The sequence below is a fragment of the Amborella trichopoda genome, chromosome 13, assembly GCF_054954075.1.
Source record: "Amborella trichopoda isolate Santa Cruz 75 chromosome 13, AtrichopodaSantaCruz75HAP2 v2.0, whole genome shotgun sequence".
In the NCBI taxonomy this organism is placed as follows: Eukaryota; Viridiplantae; Streptophyta; class Magnoliopsida; order Amborellales; family Amborellaceae; genus Amborella; species Amborella trichopoda.
Genome location: NC_142348.1, coordinates 7,472,631 through 7,495,721, shown reverse-complemented (window position 1 = coordinate 7,495,721; position 23,091 = coordinate 7,472,631). Strand labels below are relative to the sequence as shown.

The 23,091-nt window shown below is 33.8% G+C and overlaps 1 protein-coding gene, 1 long non-coding RNA gene and 1 pseudogene across 2 annotated transcripts; 1 reads left to right on the top strand and 2 right to left on the bottom strand.

Annotated features, from left to right (window-relative positions):
- Positions 1–571: 571 nt before the first annotated feature.
- Positions 572–7,160, bottom strand: LOC148778978 (uncharacterized). Its single transcript, XR_016046764.1, has 7 exons — positions 7,002–7,160; positions 3,539–3,617; positions 3,234–3,391; positions 2,868–2,996; positions 2,670–2,751; positions 1,948–2,173; positions 572–980 (listed from the first exon to the last, which is right to left on the bottom strand). It is a non-coding gene; the product is annotated as an uncharacterized LOC148778978 (long non-coding RNA).
- Positions 7,161–7,583: 423 nt separating this feature from the next.
- On the top strand, positions 7,584–9,388 carry LOC18423957 (T-complex protein 1 subunit eta pseudogene; annotated as a pseudogene).
- Positions 9,389–10,879: 1,491 nt separating this feature from the next.
- LOC18423938 (putative transcription elongation factor SPT5 homolog 1) lies at positions 10,880–20,488 on the bottom strand. Its single transcript, XM_088855331.1, is given in 12 exon segments — positions 10,880–11,026; positions 11,087–11,241; positions 11,353–11,411; positions 11,521–11,618; positions 11,734–11,889; positions 11,980–12,337; positions 12,570–12,643; positions 12,794–12,877; positions 12,956–13,117; positions 13,196–13,351; positions 13,453–13,682; positions 20,260–20,488. Coding segments are annotated over 12 exon segments (1,908 nt in total).
- Positions 20,489–23,091: the final 2,603 nt, after the last annotated feature.

The following is a 23,091-nucleotide window of genomic DNA, read 5'->3' as shown; positions in this document are numbered from 1 at the left end:
AGATTGAATTCGTAAAACCATATGGATCATTTTTCCATCATATTAATTTAATTGTGTTCATTTTATTATTAAATTATTTTAGATTTATTATTTGAATTTTTATAAGTCATTTGATACTTTATTTATTATTTTTAGACTTATAAAAATGAAGTTATTAATTTACAAAGTTAGAATGTTTTAAAATTCATTTTGTTCAATCTTAAAATATTTATAAAAAATACATTAGGCCCATAGTGCACTTGGGCCCACCACGTGGGTATTGGGTGGGGCCCCACGTGCCTCATATGGGTGGCACGCCCCACCTTTGGATGCATCTTCTTGGTTACTTTGAGTACAAGTATATTGAATTTGGTAACTCTATCTTGTAGTATATGGTCAAATATTGATTAGGACATATTGACTATATCTTATCTTGATTGTTGAAGGAATATCTTGACTTGATATTATTGAAATATTCTTATGGAAAATATGAGATGGAATATACAATTTTATGGTATGCACTATATCTTTGATAGATTTAATTTATTTAAAATATATTGACGGGACAATGGTTTAAAAAAATGGGGATAATAGTCCATGCACCTTTTATAATGTTGATGGCCCATCTATGGAATCGATGACTCAACATTCTCCCGCACATACCGCGCTCTCCCGCACTAGCTCAACATACTGCGCATTTGACCATCCACAGCTTTGGATCTTTCACTGAGGGCAAAAGAGCTTGTTGCCGTGTAGTCTCCTCTTCGACTTTGTTTTCTCTCCCGCACATTTGACCATCCACAACTTTGGATCTTTTACTAAGCTCAAAAGAGCTTGTTGCACAAGATGTGTAAGTGATCTGATGGACCATATTTTTCTTTCATTAACCTTTCAAGGTCTTCCAAATCATCTCAATTATAGAAATTTATTTTCCTACTCATATCAGACCATAGAAAATCAAAATAGAAGCCGCAACTTTCTCGCAGTGGAACATCATTCTTCTGCCATTAAAGTAGAGATTAAAAGATTAGGGAGCAAAGTAGATTCACATTAGGTACTTATGGCTACGCTTAAACGTGCCAGTCAGAGGGGTGATTTGATTAGCTCTGTCTGAAGCTCATAAAATTCAAACAACAGAATAGCCCCTCCCAGAGAAAATCAAGAACAACAGGTATGGTCATTTTCCCCACAAAAGACTGTACAATCTACACACATTCTCCACGATCTTATTGAAGAAAAGAATTTAAATATTTTCAAAACAAATGTACATTCTAGGATAATTTACTAGCTTTGTTCATTATAGAGGACTTATGATCCAGAGAGAGTCAACTTATCCCGGAAAATAAATGAGTGAAAATATTTTATTGAGTATAATCTTTTGAAGAAAGTAAGCCTCAATCATCGCATCGAAAATGATTACAAGTTACGAGAGCTAGGTACATTAGAGCATATGAACATTAAAACATTAAATTAACACTCGTGCCTACAACAAATAGCATTACATAACATAAACATAAATTAAATGTAAATTAAAGAAATTTACATTAAGTAAATTAGTGTTAATGTAAATTAAATAAATTGAAAAAATTAACTAAAGAGAGGGAATTGTGAGAAGAAGAAAATAAGGGAATGAAATATAAAACATGATATTTTCCTTCTTTTTAATTTTGTTTTTTTTTTCTTTCCTCTACATGATTTTTTTTTTCTTTTTCCTTTCCAAAACTTTCAATGATATGAACCACAATCTAGAAGATTTTTTATGGCATGAACCATTGTGCGGGCTTAGAAACCCCATAGTCAAAACCACTTATCAAAATAAACAACAGCATATTCACATCTTGAAATAAAAATTCCACTCCCCATAAATTTGCAGTAATTAGACTGAAGAAAGAAAATTAGAAAAATCAGAAAATTAGAAACAGAGAAAAATGAATCAATAAAGAGAGAAAGAACTAAAATAGAGCTTACGGGTATCTCCTTTGTCTTCCTCTTCGTCATCATTATCACTTGCAATAGCTGCGATATCGTCTAACAACTCAAAACCAGGTCGACTTGCATTTTCTCAAGCGGTAATCATCTTCAACCACATCATCTATCAATTTTGATCTCTTCTACTTCTTCTTCGTCTTCCACCATCGTAGTCCTCCTCATCTTTTTCATAATGTCTAGCCAGGGCTATAAATCCGAAATTTCACTGCAAACGAATTAGGTTTAGGAAAAAAGAGATGGGCTTCGCTGATTAAGTAGAGAAAGAAGGGAGAGTACAAATAACTTCTAAATGCATTAATATCGCCTCTTGATAATACACGTTCGGAATATCACCTCTCTAATGGATACGACTCTCTGAAATTTAAATACAAATACAACAAGTTTATCTTCTTATCTTTGTTGATAGAGGAAATGAGAAGAAAAGATTAACATGACAACAACCTCATTAATTACCCACGAGTATACTTATTGCTCAATATCACATGACCCTACACTAGAACATTTAGCAGACTGAGATACTAGGTAAACAGAACATTGATCTTGCAACTTGTCTAAGTTTTAAAAAGTTCGCTGAGGAAAATTTCCGAAATTCAAGCCTGCCTTTCTTTCTGTAAACTTCCATTAGAACAGTTCTCTTTTACACAAAATGGGACAGAGAAGGGTTGCATAACTTTGAAAGCCTAAAGGACCCCGCATTATACCTTTATGGGCTCATTGGTGCACACGGATTCCATGCACGGTCACACATGGCAGTTCGCATTTCATCATGGATTGGAGTGGCCCCTGTACAGAAGAAGTCATCAATTAAATTAACATCAATCTTTAAAACCAAAATGTTGATGTGATAGGGAATTATTTCAATAACGTTAAAAATTAAGACCGCCACAATAAATGCATACCTCTTGCATCTCTCATCGGAGTCATATGGAGCATTGGGTTTCGTGTCCCAAACCATACCGCTGCATCTCTCATCGGAGTCATGTGGAGCATTGGGTTTCGTGTCCCAAACCATATCGTTGAGATGAATCCTAATAGGCACATAAAATTTCATCTCATAGGAACATAAAAACCAATATTCCGAAACAGTGTAAACTTCTTAGGCAAACAATAATAGGAAAGGCAATAACCATTTTAACTAAGTATCGTCATAACTACAACTTCAGCAATTTGATTCTTTTTAACTGCATATTAGTACATACCCTTTTGTCAAAAATAAAAGAAAACCAACACAAAAGGCAATCCCATAATAACACAAAAGTACTTACCGGTAAGAACCTTCATCTGTCATTCCAGTTCAACTCGAATTGTTCAACCATCAACATCTACTACACGACCATGGTAGCCCTTGAAGGGATCCACACCAATCTTCATAGTATTCCCAATCCCAACCAACGCATCTCTTCCCCTATACCCCTTCCCCCAACTGCAATATTATAAATTCAAAGTTAGTGTAAAATACAGAATTGTTTCACTCATTTCTTTATTATTATCTTTAACCACCTCGAGACTTTAGTGCCCATAATAAGTACCATAGAAAATTCCTCTAAATATGGTAAATAGGAGAACATACAATATTGTTGAGAGTCACTTCTAGGCAACGGACTTGGATATCTCAGCCTATCAAATCCTGAAGGCAGTGAATCTGTGACCTGTAGAAGAGATTCATCAAGAAATAAATTATAAGCATGCTATGAATCAAAAACAAAAGGGGTAACTCAGAGACCAGATGAACACACATATGTACATTGTTGAACCCCTAATATTACGGGTGGTTTTTGTTTGAATGTGTATAACGTTGTAATACACGCACCGTGAGGTAGTTCTTCCAAGATAAATTTTATAAAAATGGCCATATTCTAAAGGAAAAGGTTTATATAAAGATGCAAATCTTAAGTTGGAGAAAAATTGCATCCCTCAAAAATCTATCAAAAAAATGTTATTTTGATGCTGAAAAGCTATCTAACTGATCAAATCAACATCGAGATGTATAGATGTGAAAAGAAAAAGATCTTCAAGTGCCAAAAGTAGTACAGTTTGCAGTAAATTAGTTATACCGTCTATTCTCAAGATTTTCATGTGTTTGTATATCTACTTGATCTATATCAGTTTTTAGTTTCAAATTTCATAATCAAACCGTGAAGTAGTTTTTGAGGTCATCATTGAAATTTTCAAAAACCAAAATTACACCTTTCCATGAGCTTTGAAAGATGTAGCTTAATTGAATCGTTAAGGTTGACACCTTATACAAACCGCACCATATTCTAAATCTGGTTGAGAAGATGCGTAGTAAGTGCTCTTTCAAAGGACGAATTTAGGGAACTTAGTATAAATGAAATCCTTCATCTTAAAATAGAGGAAACATGCCAACTTGGTAAAGCTTTATGACAAATATTATTCAAAAGCCTCATTAGAAAAAAAAAGCCATTTCCTCCTCTTTGAAAAACTTTCTTATTATTTTGGAAATTATATGCTTGAGAACATAAAGAGTATATAATTAAATATGGTAAAAGACAAAAAGAGAGTATTCGAAATTATCTCAACAGGATCTTTTACACCCAACACCGAGTTACTACCATCTGATGGTACATGATCAATCATCAATCTTCTATCTAAAACCGGAAAAGCAAGCTTAGCCCAAACCTCTAATGGAACTATAAACTCCTTTATCACAAATATCAAATCCTTATGTGAATCCCCTTAACAACTTAGTTTGAGATAGAGATGCTTCTATTTTCTGCCACAACCCTATAGTCTGAAACCCCAATGAGAGATGAGAGATCATGAGAGAGTTGAGAGAACCACCATGAGAGAAATATCGAAGAAAAGAGAGTGGGGCATTGCCCTTTGGGTCCCTTGAGGGAGAGAGAGAAACTTTTTTTAGAAAGAGATATTTTAAGTGAGGCATGCCCCTTTGTGGGATTTGAGAGAGATAGAGATAGAATTTAAGTATAAAAGATAAGGTGTCGAGATTTGGAGAGGGATCCATCTCTTTTTATAGTGCTTAAATGGGTTTCTTAGGGTTTTCTTGACTTGCCTCTTCTTGCAAGATTGAATATGAACCATTGATCTTGGGTGACTTGTGGGGTAAGAGATTTGAGCCCTCCATTCCATAGATGGGCCATCAATATCATGGAATGAGCTAGAACCTTTATCCCCCATTCTTTAATCACTTTTTCAAATGAAATAAAATAATTCCATTCGTGCTTACCAAAATTATGCACAAGTCTTAAATCCTTTGAAAGCTTCCTCAAGAAAAAATCTTTCCAAAACCCTCCAAAGCTTTCTTTTCAAGCCAAAGCTTGAACTAACACAAGGAAAGTTTCATTAGGGTGGGGCATGCCACCCTAGGTGGGTACTTCATAGCCCCTTACAGACATGCAATGGTGGGCCCATTAACATATTAAATTAAATTATGATTTTTAGAAATTCATTAAATTCAATGTGAGTAATTAAATCAATTTAAAATCAATATATCTGTTTTTATAAATTCAAATTTGATAAATAAAATATCCAGAGATCTAAAAAAATTCAAGTAATAATTCAAAAAATCATATATCATTCAAAAAAATATAATTAAATTTATAAAATGGTTAACAGATCCATATAGTCTAGGAGTTAAATAAATAAATGCTAGGACACTTCACCTTCAACTGTGGACTACGGTCTATACTTGCTTTATCAAACCGACCATCTGTTTCCCATGATCCATAGTCCATGTAGGGGCTCATGGGTCACCAAAGTTTGGTAGATAAACCGAAGGATCATAATCCCAGTTTGTGAATTTCAGGTTCTCCCCTAGAAGCGTACCAAGGTCATCTAGACATGATGCGACCACAACTCTTATGACCCATAGCGGTATCTCTCGCAAATGCATAAGCTTCGCCCTAAAAGGTGGTTCGCTATTTCGGAACGACTATCATATATGCGTGTCGTGTGATGGTTCGCAGATGAGGCTTTGACCATCGTCTTTAAAGGCCACCAACACACACAAGGGTCACACAGTCTCTCGGCTCACTTATTCGGACATACTCCGACCTCATCAAGGAATGACCTATTAGAACCCTTATCAGATAGTTTTCTATTCCTAGATAATATAGGTTGTTTCTAACCGACTTACCATGCTAGTCAAGCTCAGTCTGGTATCTAATTTGACATATAATGAGTGGAAATAGTTGTCGCCCCCTCATACAAAAGGTCCCTTTGTAAATAAATAGAACATATATCACAGTTTAGGAATAAGAACAAAACTGCAATTTTAATACGAAGCTAAAGGAATATAACTTCCAACAACTTAATAACAAGCTAAAAAAATCTATAAGTCTGATCACATATTTTACATCCCATAAGTTATTATTGGAAGAGGAGTAATGCTAAGTGTGGTATTTACTCATTTCATAAACCTTATTGTCGTATTTTAATTTTATTTTCAAATTATAGTCATCGGTAAAATTAAAAAAGAATAATTGCATTAAAAAGAAGGAAAACATCATATTTAAATCACTTTACAAAATTATTGAAGTGGTCAAATGATCTCATTTACATGTGTACTTATTTAAGTATCATGCTAAGTCCATAATGAATTTCGTGTTCAAGGTTCGAAACTATTATGTCATTTTGGTAATTTAGCCCCCGTTCCGTGGCTTAATCCATGTTATAATATTTAGTAAAAGTTTTATGAAAAACTTTATTTAAAACCTTTCTAACAAACTTATGCATTGGAAATCCCTTTATGATCTCCCAGCAACTTTCTTATTATTTTGGGAACTTGATATTATGTAGGTGAGTTTATTGATCTCCCAACAACTTTTTTATTATTGTGGGACCTTGATATTATTTATGTGAGTTTATTGCCTCATATAATTATTCCATATTGCTATTTACTCTTTTTTCTTATAAATTTTAATCTTATTAAAATCATATAAAACAAATCTTTATTAATTCCTATTTTTATATTTGAAGATACGTTGAAATTTCTATTGAGTAAATCTAAAATATATTTAATTTTAGGAATGAAAATATAGCCATTGATTTACCGGATGGATAGTGTGGAACATCTAATCCGATGTTTCTTCTATATTCGAAAATGAACATGTCTCATGGTCTCCCCCAATATCCTATGTGGTATATCTAAAATTATATTGGGAAGTTCTTCGCTGGCCAACCTCCACCAAATTGCGCAAGGGCCAAGGACCTAATCCGCTGAACTTTTCCCTGGGCTGCCTAACTTACAAAAATTCCTATTGATGCTTTCTCAAATAAAGTTATTCATTATTGTAAACGGATATATATATGAAGAACTGTGTTGTTAAAGTCTTCATTTAGACCCATACATAGCAATAAAGGGCCAGAAGCATGAAAGAATCTTGCCACGAAGGAAAAGCATGAAAGAATCGTCGCATGTAGACTAACATTACTTACATTATGGTACATGTAATATATGGTTCATATATTGTACACATTCAAATATAAAAGGGAAAAAAAGAGAAAAAAAACGAATGAATTTTACACTGAGAACACGAAAGAAGTATGTGATTGTACACATTATAATTAATATTGCGAATATTTTGTCCCTTGCATTAATCATGATTAATTTTAATTTTTTTCCCCTTCCACTTATGATTCTCTCCCTTTCCTCGCGCAAAACCTATCAAGCAAGAGTGAACGCCGAATCTCACTCTGTTCTCTGCAATGGCGGCCATGATGAACCCCAGATCATACTTTTGAAGGAGGGAACAGACACTTCCCAGGGGAAGCCACAACTGATCAGTAATATCAATGCTTGCACAGCTGTTGTTGATTCAGTGAGAACAACCCTAGGTCCTCGAGGAATGGACAAGCTTATCCACGATGATAAAGGGAACACCACCATTTCGAATGATGGAGCCACCATTATGAAGCTTCTCGATATTGTTCATCCGTCTGCTAAGACCCTTGTTGCCATTGCTAATTCTCAAGATTCAGAGGTCGGTGATGGGACTACTACTGTAGTCCTTATTTCAGGAAAATTTTTAAAAGAGGCAAAGCCTTTCATTGAGGATGGGGTGCATCCTCGGAATCTAATACGCAGTTATCGTACTACATCCTATTTGGCAATTAACAAAATTAAGGAACTAGCAGTAAGCATAGAGGGCCGAAGTTTTGAAGAGAAGAAAGATCTGATGCAAAAGTGTGCTGCAACAACCCTCTCTTCAACACTCATAGGTGGTGAAAAGGAATTTTTTGCTTCAATGGTTGTGGATGCTGAAATGGCCATAGGAGAGGATGATTGGTTGAACTTAATTGGTGTGAAAAAGTTCCTGGTGTAAACATGAGAGATTCTTTTCTGTAAAGGGACTTGCATTTAAAAAGACATTCTCATATGCTAGCTTTGAACAACAACCGAAAGGGTTTTCAAATCCTAAAATTCTATTATTAAAGAGTTAGAGGTGAAATCAGAGAAAGAAAATGCAGAAATCAGGCTCAATATCAATCTATTGTTGATGCTGAGTGGACTATCATTTATGACAAGTTGGATAAATGTGTCAAATCAGGGGCAAAGATAGTTCTCTCACGTCTGGCTATTGGTGATCTGGCAACACAGTACTTTGCCGATCGCGATATCTTTGTGCTGGTCGTGTAACAGAGGAGGATTTGCAGCGGGTTGCTGCTGCAACTGGTGGGACTGTGCAAACTTCTGTCAATAACATCATTGATGAAGTACTTGGATGCTATGAGCTTTTTGAAGAAAAGCAAGTAGGAAATGAGAGGTTCAACATTTTTAGTGGATGTCCCACCAGTGGCCAGACAGCAACCATTGTTCTACGTGGTGGTGCAGATCAGTTCATCGAGGAGGCGGAACGAAGCCTTCATTATGCCATTATGATTGTGAGAACAGCACTGAGGACCTCGACTGTTGTTGCTGGTGGTGGTGCTATTGATATGGAGATAAGTAGATACCTGAGACAGCATGTGAGGACTATAGCTAGGAAATCTCAATTGTTTATTAACTCATATGCCAAAGCACTTGAGATTATCCCGCGCCAACTATGTGATAAGGCTGGTTTTGATGCAACTGATGTTCTGAACAAGCTCAGACAGAAACATCCACTACCATCTGGGGAAGGTGCCTGTTATGGTGTGGACATAAACACCGGTGGCATCACCTATACATTTGCTAACTTTGTATGGGAACCTGCAGTTGTGAAAATCAGTGCCATAAATGCTACAACAGAAGCAGCTTGCCTTGTTCGTAGTGTGGATGAGACTGTCAAAAACCCAAAGTCAGAGAGTGCTCAAGGTGAGGCTGCTGCAAGTGCTATGGGTCGTGGACGTGGTGGTGGGCCTGCCCTCCTTGAGGGGCATGCGCCGCCGGTAAATTTCAACGTTTAATTTTTTGTATAGTAATTTTAACCAAATTTGCTGGTGCTTTATTTCCTATATCATCTGGTTTTTTTATTGTGAAACAACTTTGTAGTTTTTTTATTGGGTCTTTTTGGCTCTGTCATTTGTTTTTGCATTTGGCACATTGAGTTTACTAGGCAGACCAAAGCCTTGAATTTCTTTGCCAAGGGATTGTCTTGTATGAAAATTTTCTTTGTTTTTTTTTTTTTAAAAAAAAAACTATTTAGAAGATTTCATATTTAGAATTGAAAAATACTACATTTGATAACCTGTTTGGAAGTTCAATAGTGTTTTGGACTTGTGCTGGAATGAACCTAGAATTCTAGATACCTGGAAATATGGAATTTAGCCTATTTCAACCCTTCATTGAAGTTACGATTGGCTCGCGGTTAATGTTTGTTAATTGAATGAGATTTTAAAATCAAAGCTCAACCACCATATGTCTAATAAAGTAGATGGTCAAGATTAGTAAAACAAAAATAGTGATGTGTTTACAAGCACCTCCAAATGGAGACGGTTGGGAGCATATATGAGTATTTTTTCAATTTTATTTTATTTTATATTTATATATTAGAATGCGGTTTGAGCTCAAATTTCAGGTAACCATACTTTTAAACCTCCTGCACATGTTTAAATTGTAAAATAAATATTAAAAATAGAATGATTGAAATACAACTTTGAGAGGTATTTTCGTTATTTTAATTTAGTTGAACTAGTTTGTATATTTTATACCTATGCCTGAGTTGCACACAGACTCCAAATTTCATCTTGATCTGATATTACAAAAAAAAAAACGGATGAATACAAGCCAATATTCTTGAAATGACAAAATAGTCCATAGTACAGTGCACCTAAAAATTATAATTATTAGTGTCTGATCTTGATTGGAAGATTGAGAGTATGTTTAAGTGTTACAGCAACGCCTATAGGCGAAAATAAACAGTGATTTCTCCTATGCTCATCACCGTCTAAAGTTGGAAAACAACCTCTGTCTCCCCTACAACCTCTCATTCACTTCTAATCTCCTTTTCTCATCTCTCTCTCCTAAAGGAGCATGCCCCACTACTCTCTCTTCTCTTAGACCTAAGAAGAAACTAAAAGTTGGAAAAATTAGAAGGAGCCTAAGTTAATTTTGGGGGTTAAAGTTTAGTAGAGATTTTATGGGTGGTTGCCTAGTTTGGCCGAAATCAGCTATCCCGGTTCGAGATTGAAGCTAGACTACTGATCCCGTGCCATTGGATGTGGTGACTCGGTGTGGGGTATAATAAGCCCGGTAGAGTTAATCTCCTGCATCTTCTCATTTACTTACTTTGCTCTTTTATTATATATTCTCAAGCATAGTATTAAGTTATAAAAATTGGCATCAAGTGGTTGAGTTTTAATTTTTTTGTTGTCCTGTTTTATTTTGAAATATTTATTTATTGTAAGAGACCATCTGTATGCGAACTTTTTTCCAAAATAAAATGGGTGATTATAATCATTAAAAAAAAAAAATTGTATTCCCATGGAAAATATCACATAGTTCTTTCTTTCATACACATCTCTCACTACTTCGACAAAATCCAGCTATGGCAACAAAGGACTGAGCTTCCACATAGATAAACCCAAAATTTTCAAGGTGATGGCGATCACGTATGAACATAATCCCTTTATAAATATGTTCCACAGGGCCTTGCTTCTCCTACAGAATAGTAACATACAATTATTTACCAAGAAAAGAGTTTGGCCTCATCTTAACAGATTAGATATTAGAATCTTCTCCCTCATGAATCCTAACAACATCCTTCAAAGATACTGTGCTACCATAGCGATCTTGGGTACTACGCTTCCGCTTTATCTTCTTTCTAATCTCTCTTGACTTAACCCAAACAACCTCTGCCCTCTCCGGAACTTCTTTGAGAACATGAGAAAAAAGTTAAATTGCTCATTTTGAATTTAAAATGCAACCGTTCCACCAAACAATTAAAACGATTTAAAATGTAAGTGAAAAAGATTTAGTGCCACACATGCTCACTTGAAATGCATCACTCTCTACACGTATGATGACACCATAGCTGGAGTTACTGACACACATTTGACTCCACCACGTTAAAAAGAAAAACGCAATAAAAGTTTTTTCACGTCAAAAAATATCTGCTTATTTAATAATTAGCAAAAAGAATATGACCTTACTCCATTTGCATTAGACGATGTAACACATAATCCCCAAGTTTTGTAATACCGAAAGTTATTTCAGAACTTTCCACCACAATATCAGCAAAAACTCGGATCTGAATACACCAATCGCAAATAAAATGAGTCAATGAGTCTTACAAACTGAAAGAAATTCACTCTTACCACCCATTATGACCAGCGACATGTATACAAAATAGCGAAGTTACTTACACCTTCCTTGGTGGTGTCCGATGAGATGATGAGAACATGTCCCTCCACCTTGACAACCATACCGGTAGCTCCTTCCTGAGCACCTGAGACTACCTTCACATGGTCACCAGGTTTAAAGTATTTGCAGAGTTCTTTCTCATTAACAGCCAGGAATTCCTGAAAGGCACGTAGCAAGATTATCATATAATACCCAGATGAACAACTTATTCTGAACTTTTAGAAACATAAAAATCAGAGAATAACTACTTTGAAGCCTGGGATGTTCGATCTTATGTAGACACTCTCTTCCTCAACCTTCTCAACCCATCCCATCAGATTCTTGATATCACCACGGACGACGATTACCGCATCTCCTTTCATAAAATGGCCCTTTTTTCTATTTGCAAACACGGTTGACAAACCGGCCATATCGCCATCTGAATCTTTTCCAGGCTTCCGGAACTTCTCTAGTTCATCAAAACTGGGTTGTATGTTCTGGGAACTAATAGACTTCATTGACACAGTTTTATAAAGATAGCCATCTTTGAACATCATCCCATCAATAGTTTCAAAGTATTCCCCCGTAATTGCATCCTGCTTTCGCTCAACGGGGATATGCATATACCTGAAATTATAAAATTAATAATAAGGTACTACCGATCCCAGTTGAACTCAAACATGTAAAGTAACAATGGGCTGCGATATCTTCAAAAAGTCATGGTTGATTGAGGTCATCACCATCCATTTTTTTAATGAGAGATGAGGACCAAATGAATGATAGCTTTCCATAGCCAGTTGCAAAATAGTAGTATACTTTTCCATCATTAAATGCACAAAGGGAGTATATCATATTTTACTTCATCTCACGGTTGTTGATAAACCGTGGTGGAGGAACAAAGTTCTTCTTCTTCTTCCCGACCTCGTTGCCCTCCTAATACAATCAAGAAATGGTCTATCATAACGTGTATCTATCGAGAAGAGTCAAACAGTAAGATGCTTACCATGTCGTGTACATTACAAACCAAGGTGCAATACAAAAAGGAAGTGATATATGAAGATGGGAAAACAAATAGAAGATTACCAATTTGTTAGCCAAAGCTTTGAGGTCGATCCTTGGGATAAGCTTTATTGTAACTCTTTGCCTCACATTATCAACATCTAAAACCTGCAGAGGTTGGCATTCATAAATTTCCATAAAAGCAGTAAGAATAACCCAAGAGAGGAAAATGAAAGACAAGTATACCTTTGCCAGATCGCCTTTATAAGTTCCGAGTTTCAGACGCACCCATGTATCCTTCGAAAGCTCAACAGATTTACTCTTAACTGACAGAACATCTGTCATCTCTTTGATTGGTACAAGCATCGGTTTGGTATTTGAATAGATGTGTCGCATTCCTTTACAAGCCTGGACCCGGGAATGGTATAAACAAAAACCAGAAAATGAAGTTCGTAGACACAAATAAAAGTTATAGATGGGACATACCTCCTTGACATGAGCTTCCTTGTCTGCTTCAATGTATATATAATTCGTCAAATAATCCAATGTAATAACCGACTTTATCTGTTGTTTTATTCCTTGAGATTGCACATCCATACATTTCTCCATCAAGCAGAAAGCCACCTCTCTTTCATGGCCATTCTAATAAAAACATAAAACATCAAAATTAAGAGTATATAACAAAAAAGATTAAAGGAAATGTCCTCCTACTTTGTTTTCTCTCCCTCACTGGCTCAACATACCGCGCATTTGACCGTCCACAGCTTTAGATCTTTCACTGAGGGCAAAAGAGCTTGTTGCACAACCTGTGTAGTCTCCTCCTCGTGTTTTAAATGATCTGATCGACCATATTTTTTCTTAATTAACCTTTCAAGGTCTTCCACATCCTGTTCTTCCTCTCGTGGAAGGAAAGGCCGACGATGCACTCGCCATTCGTCCTCGTCTTGCAACTCCTTTCCCATATCAATAAAATCTGTCACATGAACATGAAATAAAGGTATACAATTATGCAAAATATTTCTATTTGTTGAGAAATACTAAAATAGGGCTATGCATAATTGCTTCAAGTAATGAAATTCTAGTAGTTTTTGAAGTCAAACAATAATTCGATGATTATTCTCTATGAAGTACATCACAACACTGACATGAATGCTTCGAGATTGATAATATCAGAGCAGCAATATATACACCATGACTGTTTAGACTCAAGAGGAAACGCCCTTCACAATCTCAATTATAGAAATTTATTTTCCTACTCATATCAAACCATAAAAAATCAAAATAGAAGCCGCATCTTTCTCGCATTATCAAAGCACCAAGAGTGGAACATCATTCTCCTGCCATTAAAGCAGAGGTTCAAAGATCAGGGAGCAAAGTAGATTCACATTAGGTACTTATGGCTATACTTAAACGTGCCAGTCAAAGTTGAGCCTATAGGTTTGACATTCCTGCATAGCGGGGTGATTTGATTAGATCTGTCTAAAGCTCTCAAACAACACGATAGCCACTCTCAGAGAAAATCAAGAACAACATGTGCGGTCAAACACCCAATATTCAAATTTCGTCTTCTTACCTCAAAGAGAGCCTTTGAGGAATGCAGATTCTCCTGTGCCCTCTCTATGTAGTGTATAAGGACCTTTTTATGTATTTATTAACTTTACATGAACTCGTATAAATTAAGAACCCATACGGTTTCTTGATCCTACGCGTATATGGGTGATTTCTTGATTCTACTTATCCTTTTAGATGTTGATAAAATAGGATATGTATGAAAATCATCATGTAATAAAGATTTTAAAAGAAATCTAGCCCATAAATAATCAAGAAAATCTTCGCACCCACCATCTAACTTTGAATTTGGACTTCACGGAACCATGACCAACAACATCCTGCTGCATCTCTATTTCTAATATTCTTCCTTTTAAAAATAAGACTTGATCAATCATAATACATAGTTTTTGTTTTTAAAAATCTGGAATTTTATTATAGCTGATTTTTAGAAGCATAAAAATTCATTCAAAAATACAAAGCTATTCAAGTAATAAAAAAAGAAGAAACTATACCCTCAAGAGTCATATATTTTGTTAAAAAAAAAAAGTCATCACAAAAAGAAATTGTTATGAGAAGATAGAAAATTTGTTTTTTGTAGTAAAATGGGCAGAGTGTTTGGGAAGCATTTAAAAAATATTTGTAAAAAAATTGGATGATTAAATATTTTTGAAACACAAAATATTGTTGAAAAATAACTTTTAACTTTTATATTATAAAATTCTATATAAAATAGGCTACTTAGTCACAAATGAAATAAAAAAACAATTCTCAAAAAAAATAATAATCAATGTTCTTATGAAGAATATAATAAGAAAATAAAGTTTTAAAATATCATAACAGGGGAAAAAAAATGGACAAAATATTTTTAAGTTGGAAAATAAAGTACAAAAATGTTGGGAATGGAAAACAAAATGAACATATTTTTCAAAAATTTAAGCATTGAGTAATTTAAAAATAAAAAAGTAAAAATCTGCCATAGACTATTTATAAAGGGCCAACCTTAAAATTCAAAATAAGCTGCAACTCCTAATTTTATCATAATATGTAATTTTAGTGCAAAAACATTCTCAAGATGGCTTGAGAATCTATTTTCATCTCCAATTATAAAATTTTAAACTTCAAAAATAGTTGATATCAATTAGATCTGTACATAAATGAAAATAAATATTTAAAATAGACAGTCCAGATAATGTGTTGCAATGTGCAATATTTTATAGACTCAAATTCTTTACATGTTTCATACGCATACATCTTGATGCCTATATGATCAATCAAAAGGTTTTCTAACGTCAAAAACCCTTTCTTCGATGGATTTTTTATGTGTGCTTTAGTTCTCTAATTTACGGTTGCAATCTTATTTAAGTATTTTCCATTTGTGAATATATAAACTCTTTTTCATTAATAAATGTAAAAGCTTATACAAGGGTGAGACCCTAAACAATCACATTAAGGCACACCTCCAAAATTCACTATAAAAGGTTGATTGGATGCTAAAAAACCCTCAATTTGGTTGTGTCGACCTCAATATGTATAGAGGTCAGAAAAAAAAGAAAGAAAAAAGAGAATTCAAATCTTGAAAATAGTACATCGTATAATATGGGACCTAAAAACATGGCCCTAAACTATATTGTATCATCCCAATCCACCACATTTTTTGTTTTTACAATATGACCCTAAACTATATAGAATTGTGGGGCCTTACTGTGTCTTATGGTCACCCCAAAGAATGGATTTTGAAAATCTAGACCAGGGAAATTAGGTCATTTAAAAGAATTAACCATTGAAGAAATTATAGGGACCAACAACAATTCAGATTAAAAAAAAAAAAGGGAATGAAAATGGTACAAGAAAGAAACAAATGGAAAAAACCGATATTCAAATTTCATCAAATAATCCATGGGTTTTCTAATATTAACGTACCTCAAAGAGGCCCTTTGAGGAATGTAGATTCTTGGGTTGGGTTTTTTAATATTAACATACGTACCTCAAAGAGAGCCTTTGAGGAATGCAGATTCTCCCGTGCCCTCTCTCTCTAACTATTGCTCTGGTTTTCGCTCTCGAAATGAATCTGTAATATGTACGGACATTCTATGTATATATATATTTTTATGAACTCGTAAGGTTTTTTCTGGGAATAAAACCAAAGTAACAAAAATCAAGAACTCATACGGTATCTTGATCCTACGTGTTCTTTGAATGTTTTCTCGTTCCTACTTATCTTATCCTTTTATTCCGGATGCGATTGAGTGCTAAGAGAAAAAATGTATGAGAAAAAGTTCTAGAGAGAGAAAACGCACTCTTTCTGAATTAATAAAATAGGATATGTATCAAAATCATCATGTACTAAATATTTGAAAAGAAATATAACCCATAAAGATCAAAAAAATCTTCGCACCAAAACCAACCATCTTACTTTCAATTTGGACTTACACGGAACCCTCACCCACGTCCTACTGCATCTCTATTCCTAATATTCCTCCCTTTAAAATTAAGATTTGATAAATCATAATAACTATTTCTTTTATAATATATAAATATGTAATTTTACTTCAGCTGATTTATAGAAGCATTAAAATTCATTAAAAAATACAAAATTATCCAAGTAATAACAAAAAATGTAGAAACTACACTCTCATGATTCATATATTTTGTAAATCACAAAATGAAATTGTTATGAGAAGTTGGAAATTGGTTATCTGAAGAAAAAATGGGTATAGTTTTTTGAAATATTTAAAACTTATGACAAGAAATTTGGATGATAAAATATTTTTAAAACATGAAATATTGTTGAAAAATTAATTTTATCTTTATATATTTAAAAAAATCCATATAGAAAATAGGTAAGCTAGTCACAAATGAAATAAACTATCAAAAAAATCACAAACAAAAAAAAAATAATGTTTTTTTTAAAGATTACAATAAGAAAATATAGTTTAAAAATATTGGAAAAGGAAAAAAGAATGGACAAAATATTGTTAAAGTTGGAAAATAAAGTACAAAAATAGTTGAAAAATCCCAAATAAAATTTCAATGGAAATAAACAACAACTATGGGGCCGTACGTCCCAAATTTTATTTGCCCAAAAGAAAAAAGTGTCATAGCGATTTCAAATTTTGAAAATCTTAAATTTATTTTAAAACTAAAATTTTGAAATCTATAACATCATCACTTAACATTTTCAGATTTCAAAAATCTAAAATTTACTTTAAAGTTAAATTTTCAGATTTTGAGCATCCAAAAATTACATTGTCCTGCTAGATCATGTACTTCTTTTTAAATTTGTGCATTTAAATATTTTTAAGGGAAAAATAAAAAAATAAATGCTCCTATGGAATTCTATATTTTCCATATTTCTCGCATTTTAATTACAAAATTTTACCGAATGAGTCTTCTTGTGTTAATGCATGGAATTCAATATACATGTTCAACTCATTAAAGAAGAAAATTTATATAACTAATAAAATAAAAAGTAAAATAAAAATAATTCTTAGACCCGGTGGAGATTACATACCTCTTAAAATAGTTAAGTTCCAAGTCTTCGGACAAGCCAAAATAGGGTGTGTGCAAGGAAAGGATCGTTGATAGCCAAATTGTGGAGGGAGAAGTGTTGAAAAAAAATTTAGAGAGAGAAAGAATTGGGAATAGCGTGCCCATCTTATTGCTGCAATTTATAATAAGTCGATTTATAATTAAAATTAGTTTTAAAATAAAAAAATTAAAATTATTAATAAGATAGTTCCGTCAAAATATAGAAAACCTAGAGATGATAGAGAGAGAGTAGAGAATACCTCTCCTGTTTCACTCATTCCACATACAAAAGATTTTCAAGTTAGGGTATATATATATATATATTAGAGAAAATTACCTTTGAGGGTAATCCATGAAAGAATGCCCTACACAAATATTATAAAAGACAATTTCAATCTCTCTCTTAACAAGTTCTTGGACTCATAATGATTACCTGAAAACAGTTCTCCTTATTTGTAGGAACCAAAGAAAGTATTTTTAGGATTTTAATTCTTTTTTAATTGGAATAAATTTACTATTGGGATTGAAGTTTTCCAAAACTTTTTTTATTAAGATTTCAAATTCCTTTTTGATTTTATCTCGTATCAAATTCTAAACCCACTATCATAAATATTAATCTCTACTTAATACCAATCTGATAACTTTCAAATCCATAACGATATGAACTACCAGACATTCTTTTTCATTGCCTAGTCCCACTCTCTTATTCATGCGGCACTCTGTCTCTTATTGTCGTGTTTTTGGTTGATAAATGAGGTTTTCACGAAGACAGGATAGGGTTATCTCTCTCTAGAAACCATTTTCTCTCATCAGCGGAGATGAAAGAAAGAGAGAGAGTGAGATTTTTTTTCCACTTATTTTAAAAAGAAAAAACAGAAAGTAAGCTATCCATTATGAGAATGCTCAATTAACTCTATTAAAAAAAAAAAAACTTAGATTGAAACACCATGAAAAATTTTCTTTTTATTCCAATAAAAACACACAAAAATAAGACAGTTGAAAGTGAATAAAAAAGAAATAGAGAAATAAATAAAAAAATATGACACACATAAATAAATTCAAGAAGAAGAAGGAGAGAGGGGGAAGGGGGAGGGGGTGGTGGGGTTGGGGGAGTGGAGAAAGAGAATACAAAGAACTTCTAAAAGCGTTAATGGTGACAGATCAAAAAAAACAAAGAGGAGAGAAGGAGAAGAAGAACATGCATGACTCTCACGCTCTGCAATGCAAGCATACAGAGAAAAAAAAATTGATATTATTTTGAAGTCTTCAACAAACTAAACATACCAACAAAAAATCCAGAGCAATGGATTTCCACACTCTCTCTTTCCTCTTCTCTCTGTATTTCTCTAAACAAGTTTTGAGCAATGAGGTGGTTTAATTTGCAGGGTCATTATATACGCATATTTGCTTGATGCGTGGTTTCTTGATCCTACTTTTCCTAATATGACGAATAAGAAATAAGAAAGAGTATTAAGACAGAGAGTATTCTGGAGAGAGCTCTCAAGGGGTTATTTTGACGATTTATCTTTATGACTATTTTTCACAAGAGATAAAATTTATAAGATAGGATATATACCAAAATCGTGTAATAAAATTTGTAGAAGTTGTAAGAAGAAATATTAAGGATAGAGAATCAATAAAATCTTAGGACCAAAACAAACGATCTACTTTTTAATTTGGACTCACTCGCGACCGTAACGAACGTCCAACTACATCTCTATTTCTAATATTCTTCCCATTAAAATGAAATTGTTATCAAAAGTTTGGAAATTGTTTTTATTTAATAGAAAAAGAAAGGTATATTTTTTTTGAAGCATTTAAAAATTTATGACAGGAAATTTGGAGGATAAAATATTTTAAAAAGCAGTAAAATAGAAACAAAAAAAAAAAAAAGTTCTATTAAAGATTATTCAGAAAAAGAAATTGTTATGAAAAGTTTGGAAATTGGTTTTCTGTAAAAAATATAAATAAAAATAAAAATATTAAAAAAATTGGTATAATGTTTTTTTTAGTATTTAAAAATTTATGACTATAAATTTGGATGTTAAAATATTTAAAGAAGCAGTAAAATAACAAAAAAAAAAAAAGTCCTTTTAAAGATTATTTATGAAATGAAGTTGTTATGAAAAGTTTGGAAATTGGGTTTCGGTAAAAAAAATTGGTAGAATTTTTTTTGAAGTATTTAAAAATTTATGACAAGAATTTGGATGATAAAATATTTAAAAAAAGCAGCAAATTAGCAAAAAAAATTATTTTAAATATTATAATAAGCAATCATATATTTTGTAAATCACACAATGAAATTGTTATGAAAAGTTTGCAAATGGATTTTCTAAAATTGTTCAGCTATTCCATTTTGAATACACAAGTGCCCCTAAAACTAACCAATAACCAAAACTAAAGGAGCAAGAGAGAATGATAGAAACAAAGAAGATTGCAACTCAACTTAATCAAATATTGCTGACTCCTACCTGGTCTGCGTTTCCGGCCTTTGTTCATGGATACATTTCCTTTATTTGCTTTTGATATTTTCATTCGTCTCCGCTTCTCGCTTTCATCCAGTTTAGCAGAATCATCAATAAACTGATTCGGCTCACAATTTCCATAAAAAATCAATGGTAAATTATTTTTCTCTCCACCTTCACTCTGAATTAAATAGTCTAATTCCATTGTGGCCACAGCCTTAATGAAAATCCCCATTTTGCATAGAAATATGGCGCCTTTCAAACTTCGTTTTATGTTGGATACGAAAGCACGTTTTCCATATAGGACCAACTCTTTGCCCTTCTTTAAAAGCACATCGTAATGAAGTAGATTCATGAAAATGCAAACGAATGCACGGTGGTCCAAGGTAAGTTTGGAACGGAGACTTGAAATCAGTAATATCTGCCAGAAACATTAAAACGGGAGTAAAACTCAATGAACATGCCATAAGTTTCATAAAAAATAAGACTGTAGAAATATGAAATCCCAAGAAACTATTTCATAAGGGCCTGCTTACTATGAGAACATTTATCTTTGGTATAAGGAGTTCAAAACACCCCAGCCATTAGATGCCAAATCTAACAGGTTTGGGTGTGTCTCAAAGTTAAAGAAATCTTCAGTTGACTATTGAGCCTGGTCAATGGCACAAGCCCAACCTCCAGATTTCAATCTAATAGCAGGAATTGTGACCTCCTTGTAACAAAGGTAAATGTTATTGGATACTTTTTTTATTTCATAAATTCCCAAATAAAAAGTGAAAACCATAAATGAATTAAGTTTCTATGTTGCAATAATCTAATGCCAACCTGCTTGCAAACACATTTGTCTCTCTCAATGTGCTTAGTATCATCATGGGAAGGTGGGTTGATGACAAGATAAATTGCCAGTACATGAGTATGTGAGAAAGAGAGAGAGAGAAATGGATACTAGGATAATCTCACATAAAAGTGTGTTGTTCAATATGGTTTCAGTTTTTCTCTTTGGCATATTTCCATATGCAATTTCACTATTCATCTTAGATAAAGAACTTTAATTCCTATACCAAGAAACAAGAAATTTGCCCACATAAGGAAACATGGGTTAACAATAGTTACTGAGTCAGGATCAGGACCACGTGATCGTGACGAACAGAAAGCTCTCTATGGTAGGGGTCGTAGCCGCATACCCCGAAATCTAGAGATCGCAATCCCAATATGTGACACAGAGATGGGTTGGAGCAGAGAGATCCTTTGTGCTACTGATCCTTGGGAGGCAGAGTAGGTATACTATATCTCGATTATCAAGTCATCAGACTTTAAGTTCACCTGAGCATAAAGAATTAACCAAGGAGGGTTTTGGGTTAGCCCTTGATGAGGTCGGAGCTTATGCCTAGATGAGTGAGCCGAGGGACTGTGTGACCCGTGTGTGTGATGGTAGGCCTACTGAAATGGTGGCCAAAACCTCATCCATGTTCCATCACACGGTATGCATATCTATAGATCGTTCGGGAAAGCTAGATATCCACCATTGGGTGAAGCGTATGCATGTGCGAAAGATACTGTTGTGCACCATAAAGCTGTGGTCGCATCAGGTTGTGATGACATTGACTCTTCTCTAAGGGAGGACAAATAATCCACAGACTAAAATTGCGACCCCTTGACTCTTCAGGCAGACTTTGGTGACCAGTTAATGAGCCCCTGCTTGGACTGTGGGTCATGGGAAACACTTTGTCAGTTCGATAAAGCTAGTGTGGTCTGTAGTTCACAGTCTAAAGTGGAGTACCCCATAATTACAGATTGAATTCCTAAAACCATATGGATCCTTTTTCCATCATATTAATTTAATTATGTTCATTTTATTATAAAATTATTTTAGATCTATTATTTGAATTAAGTCATTTCATATTTTATTTATTATATTTAGACTTATAAAAATGAAGTTATTAATTTACCAAGTTATAATGTTTTAAAATTCATTTTGTTCAATTTTAAAATATTTATAAAAAATACATCGAGTCCCATAGTGCACATGGGCCCACCATGTGGGTATTGGGTGGGGCCCCACGTGCCTCATATGGGTGGCACGCCCCACCCTTGGATGCCTCTTCTTGATTACTCTGAGTACAAGTTTATTGAATGTGGTAACTCTATTTTGTAGTATATGGTCAAATATTGATTAGGAAATATTGACTATATCTTATCTTGATTATTGAAGGAATATCTCGACTTGAAATTATTGAAATATTCTTATGGAAAATATGAGATGGAATATGCAATTTTATGGTATGCACTATATCTTTGATAGATTTAATTTATTTAAATATATTGATGGGAAAATGGTTTAAGAAAATGGAAATAATGGTCCATGTACCTTCCATAATGTTGATGGCCCATCTATAGAATGGATGACTCAGATCTCTCACCCCACAAAGCACCTTGATCAACAGTCCATATCTCTCTCCCACAAAAAGTATGCGACAAAAACGATTAAAGGAAATGTCCTCCTACTTTTGTTTTCTCTCCCGCACTGGTTCAACATAACTTTTGTTTTCTCTCCCGCGTTGGCTCAACATACCGCGCATTTGATCATCCACAGATTTGGATCATTTGACCATCCACGGCTTTGGATCTTCATTGAGGGCAAAAGAGCTTATTGCACAACATGTGTAGTCTCCTCCTCGTATTCTAAGTTATTTGATGGACCATATGTTTCTTTAATTAACCTTTCAAGGTCTTCCAAATCTTGTTCTTCCTCTCGTGGAAGGAAAGGCCGACGATGCAGTCGCCATTCATCCTCGTCTTGCAACTCATTTCCCACATCAATAAAATCTGTCACATGAA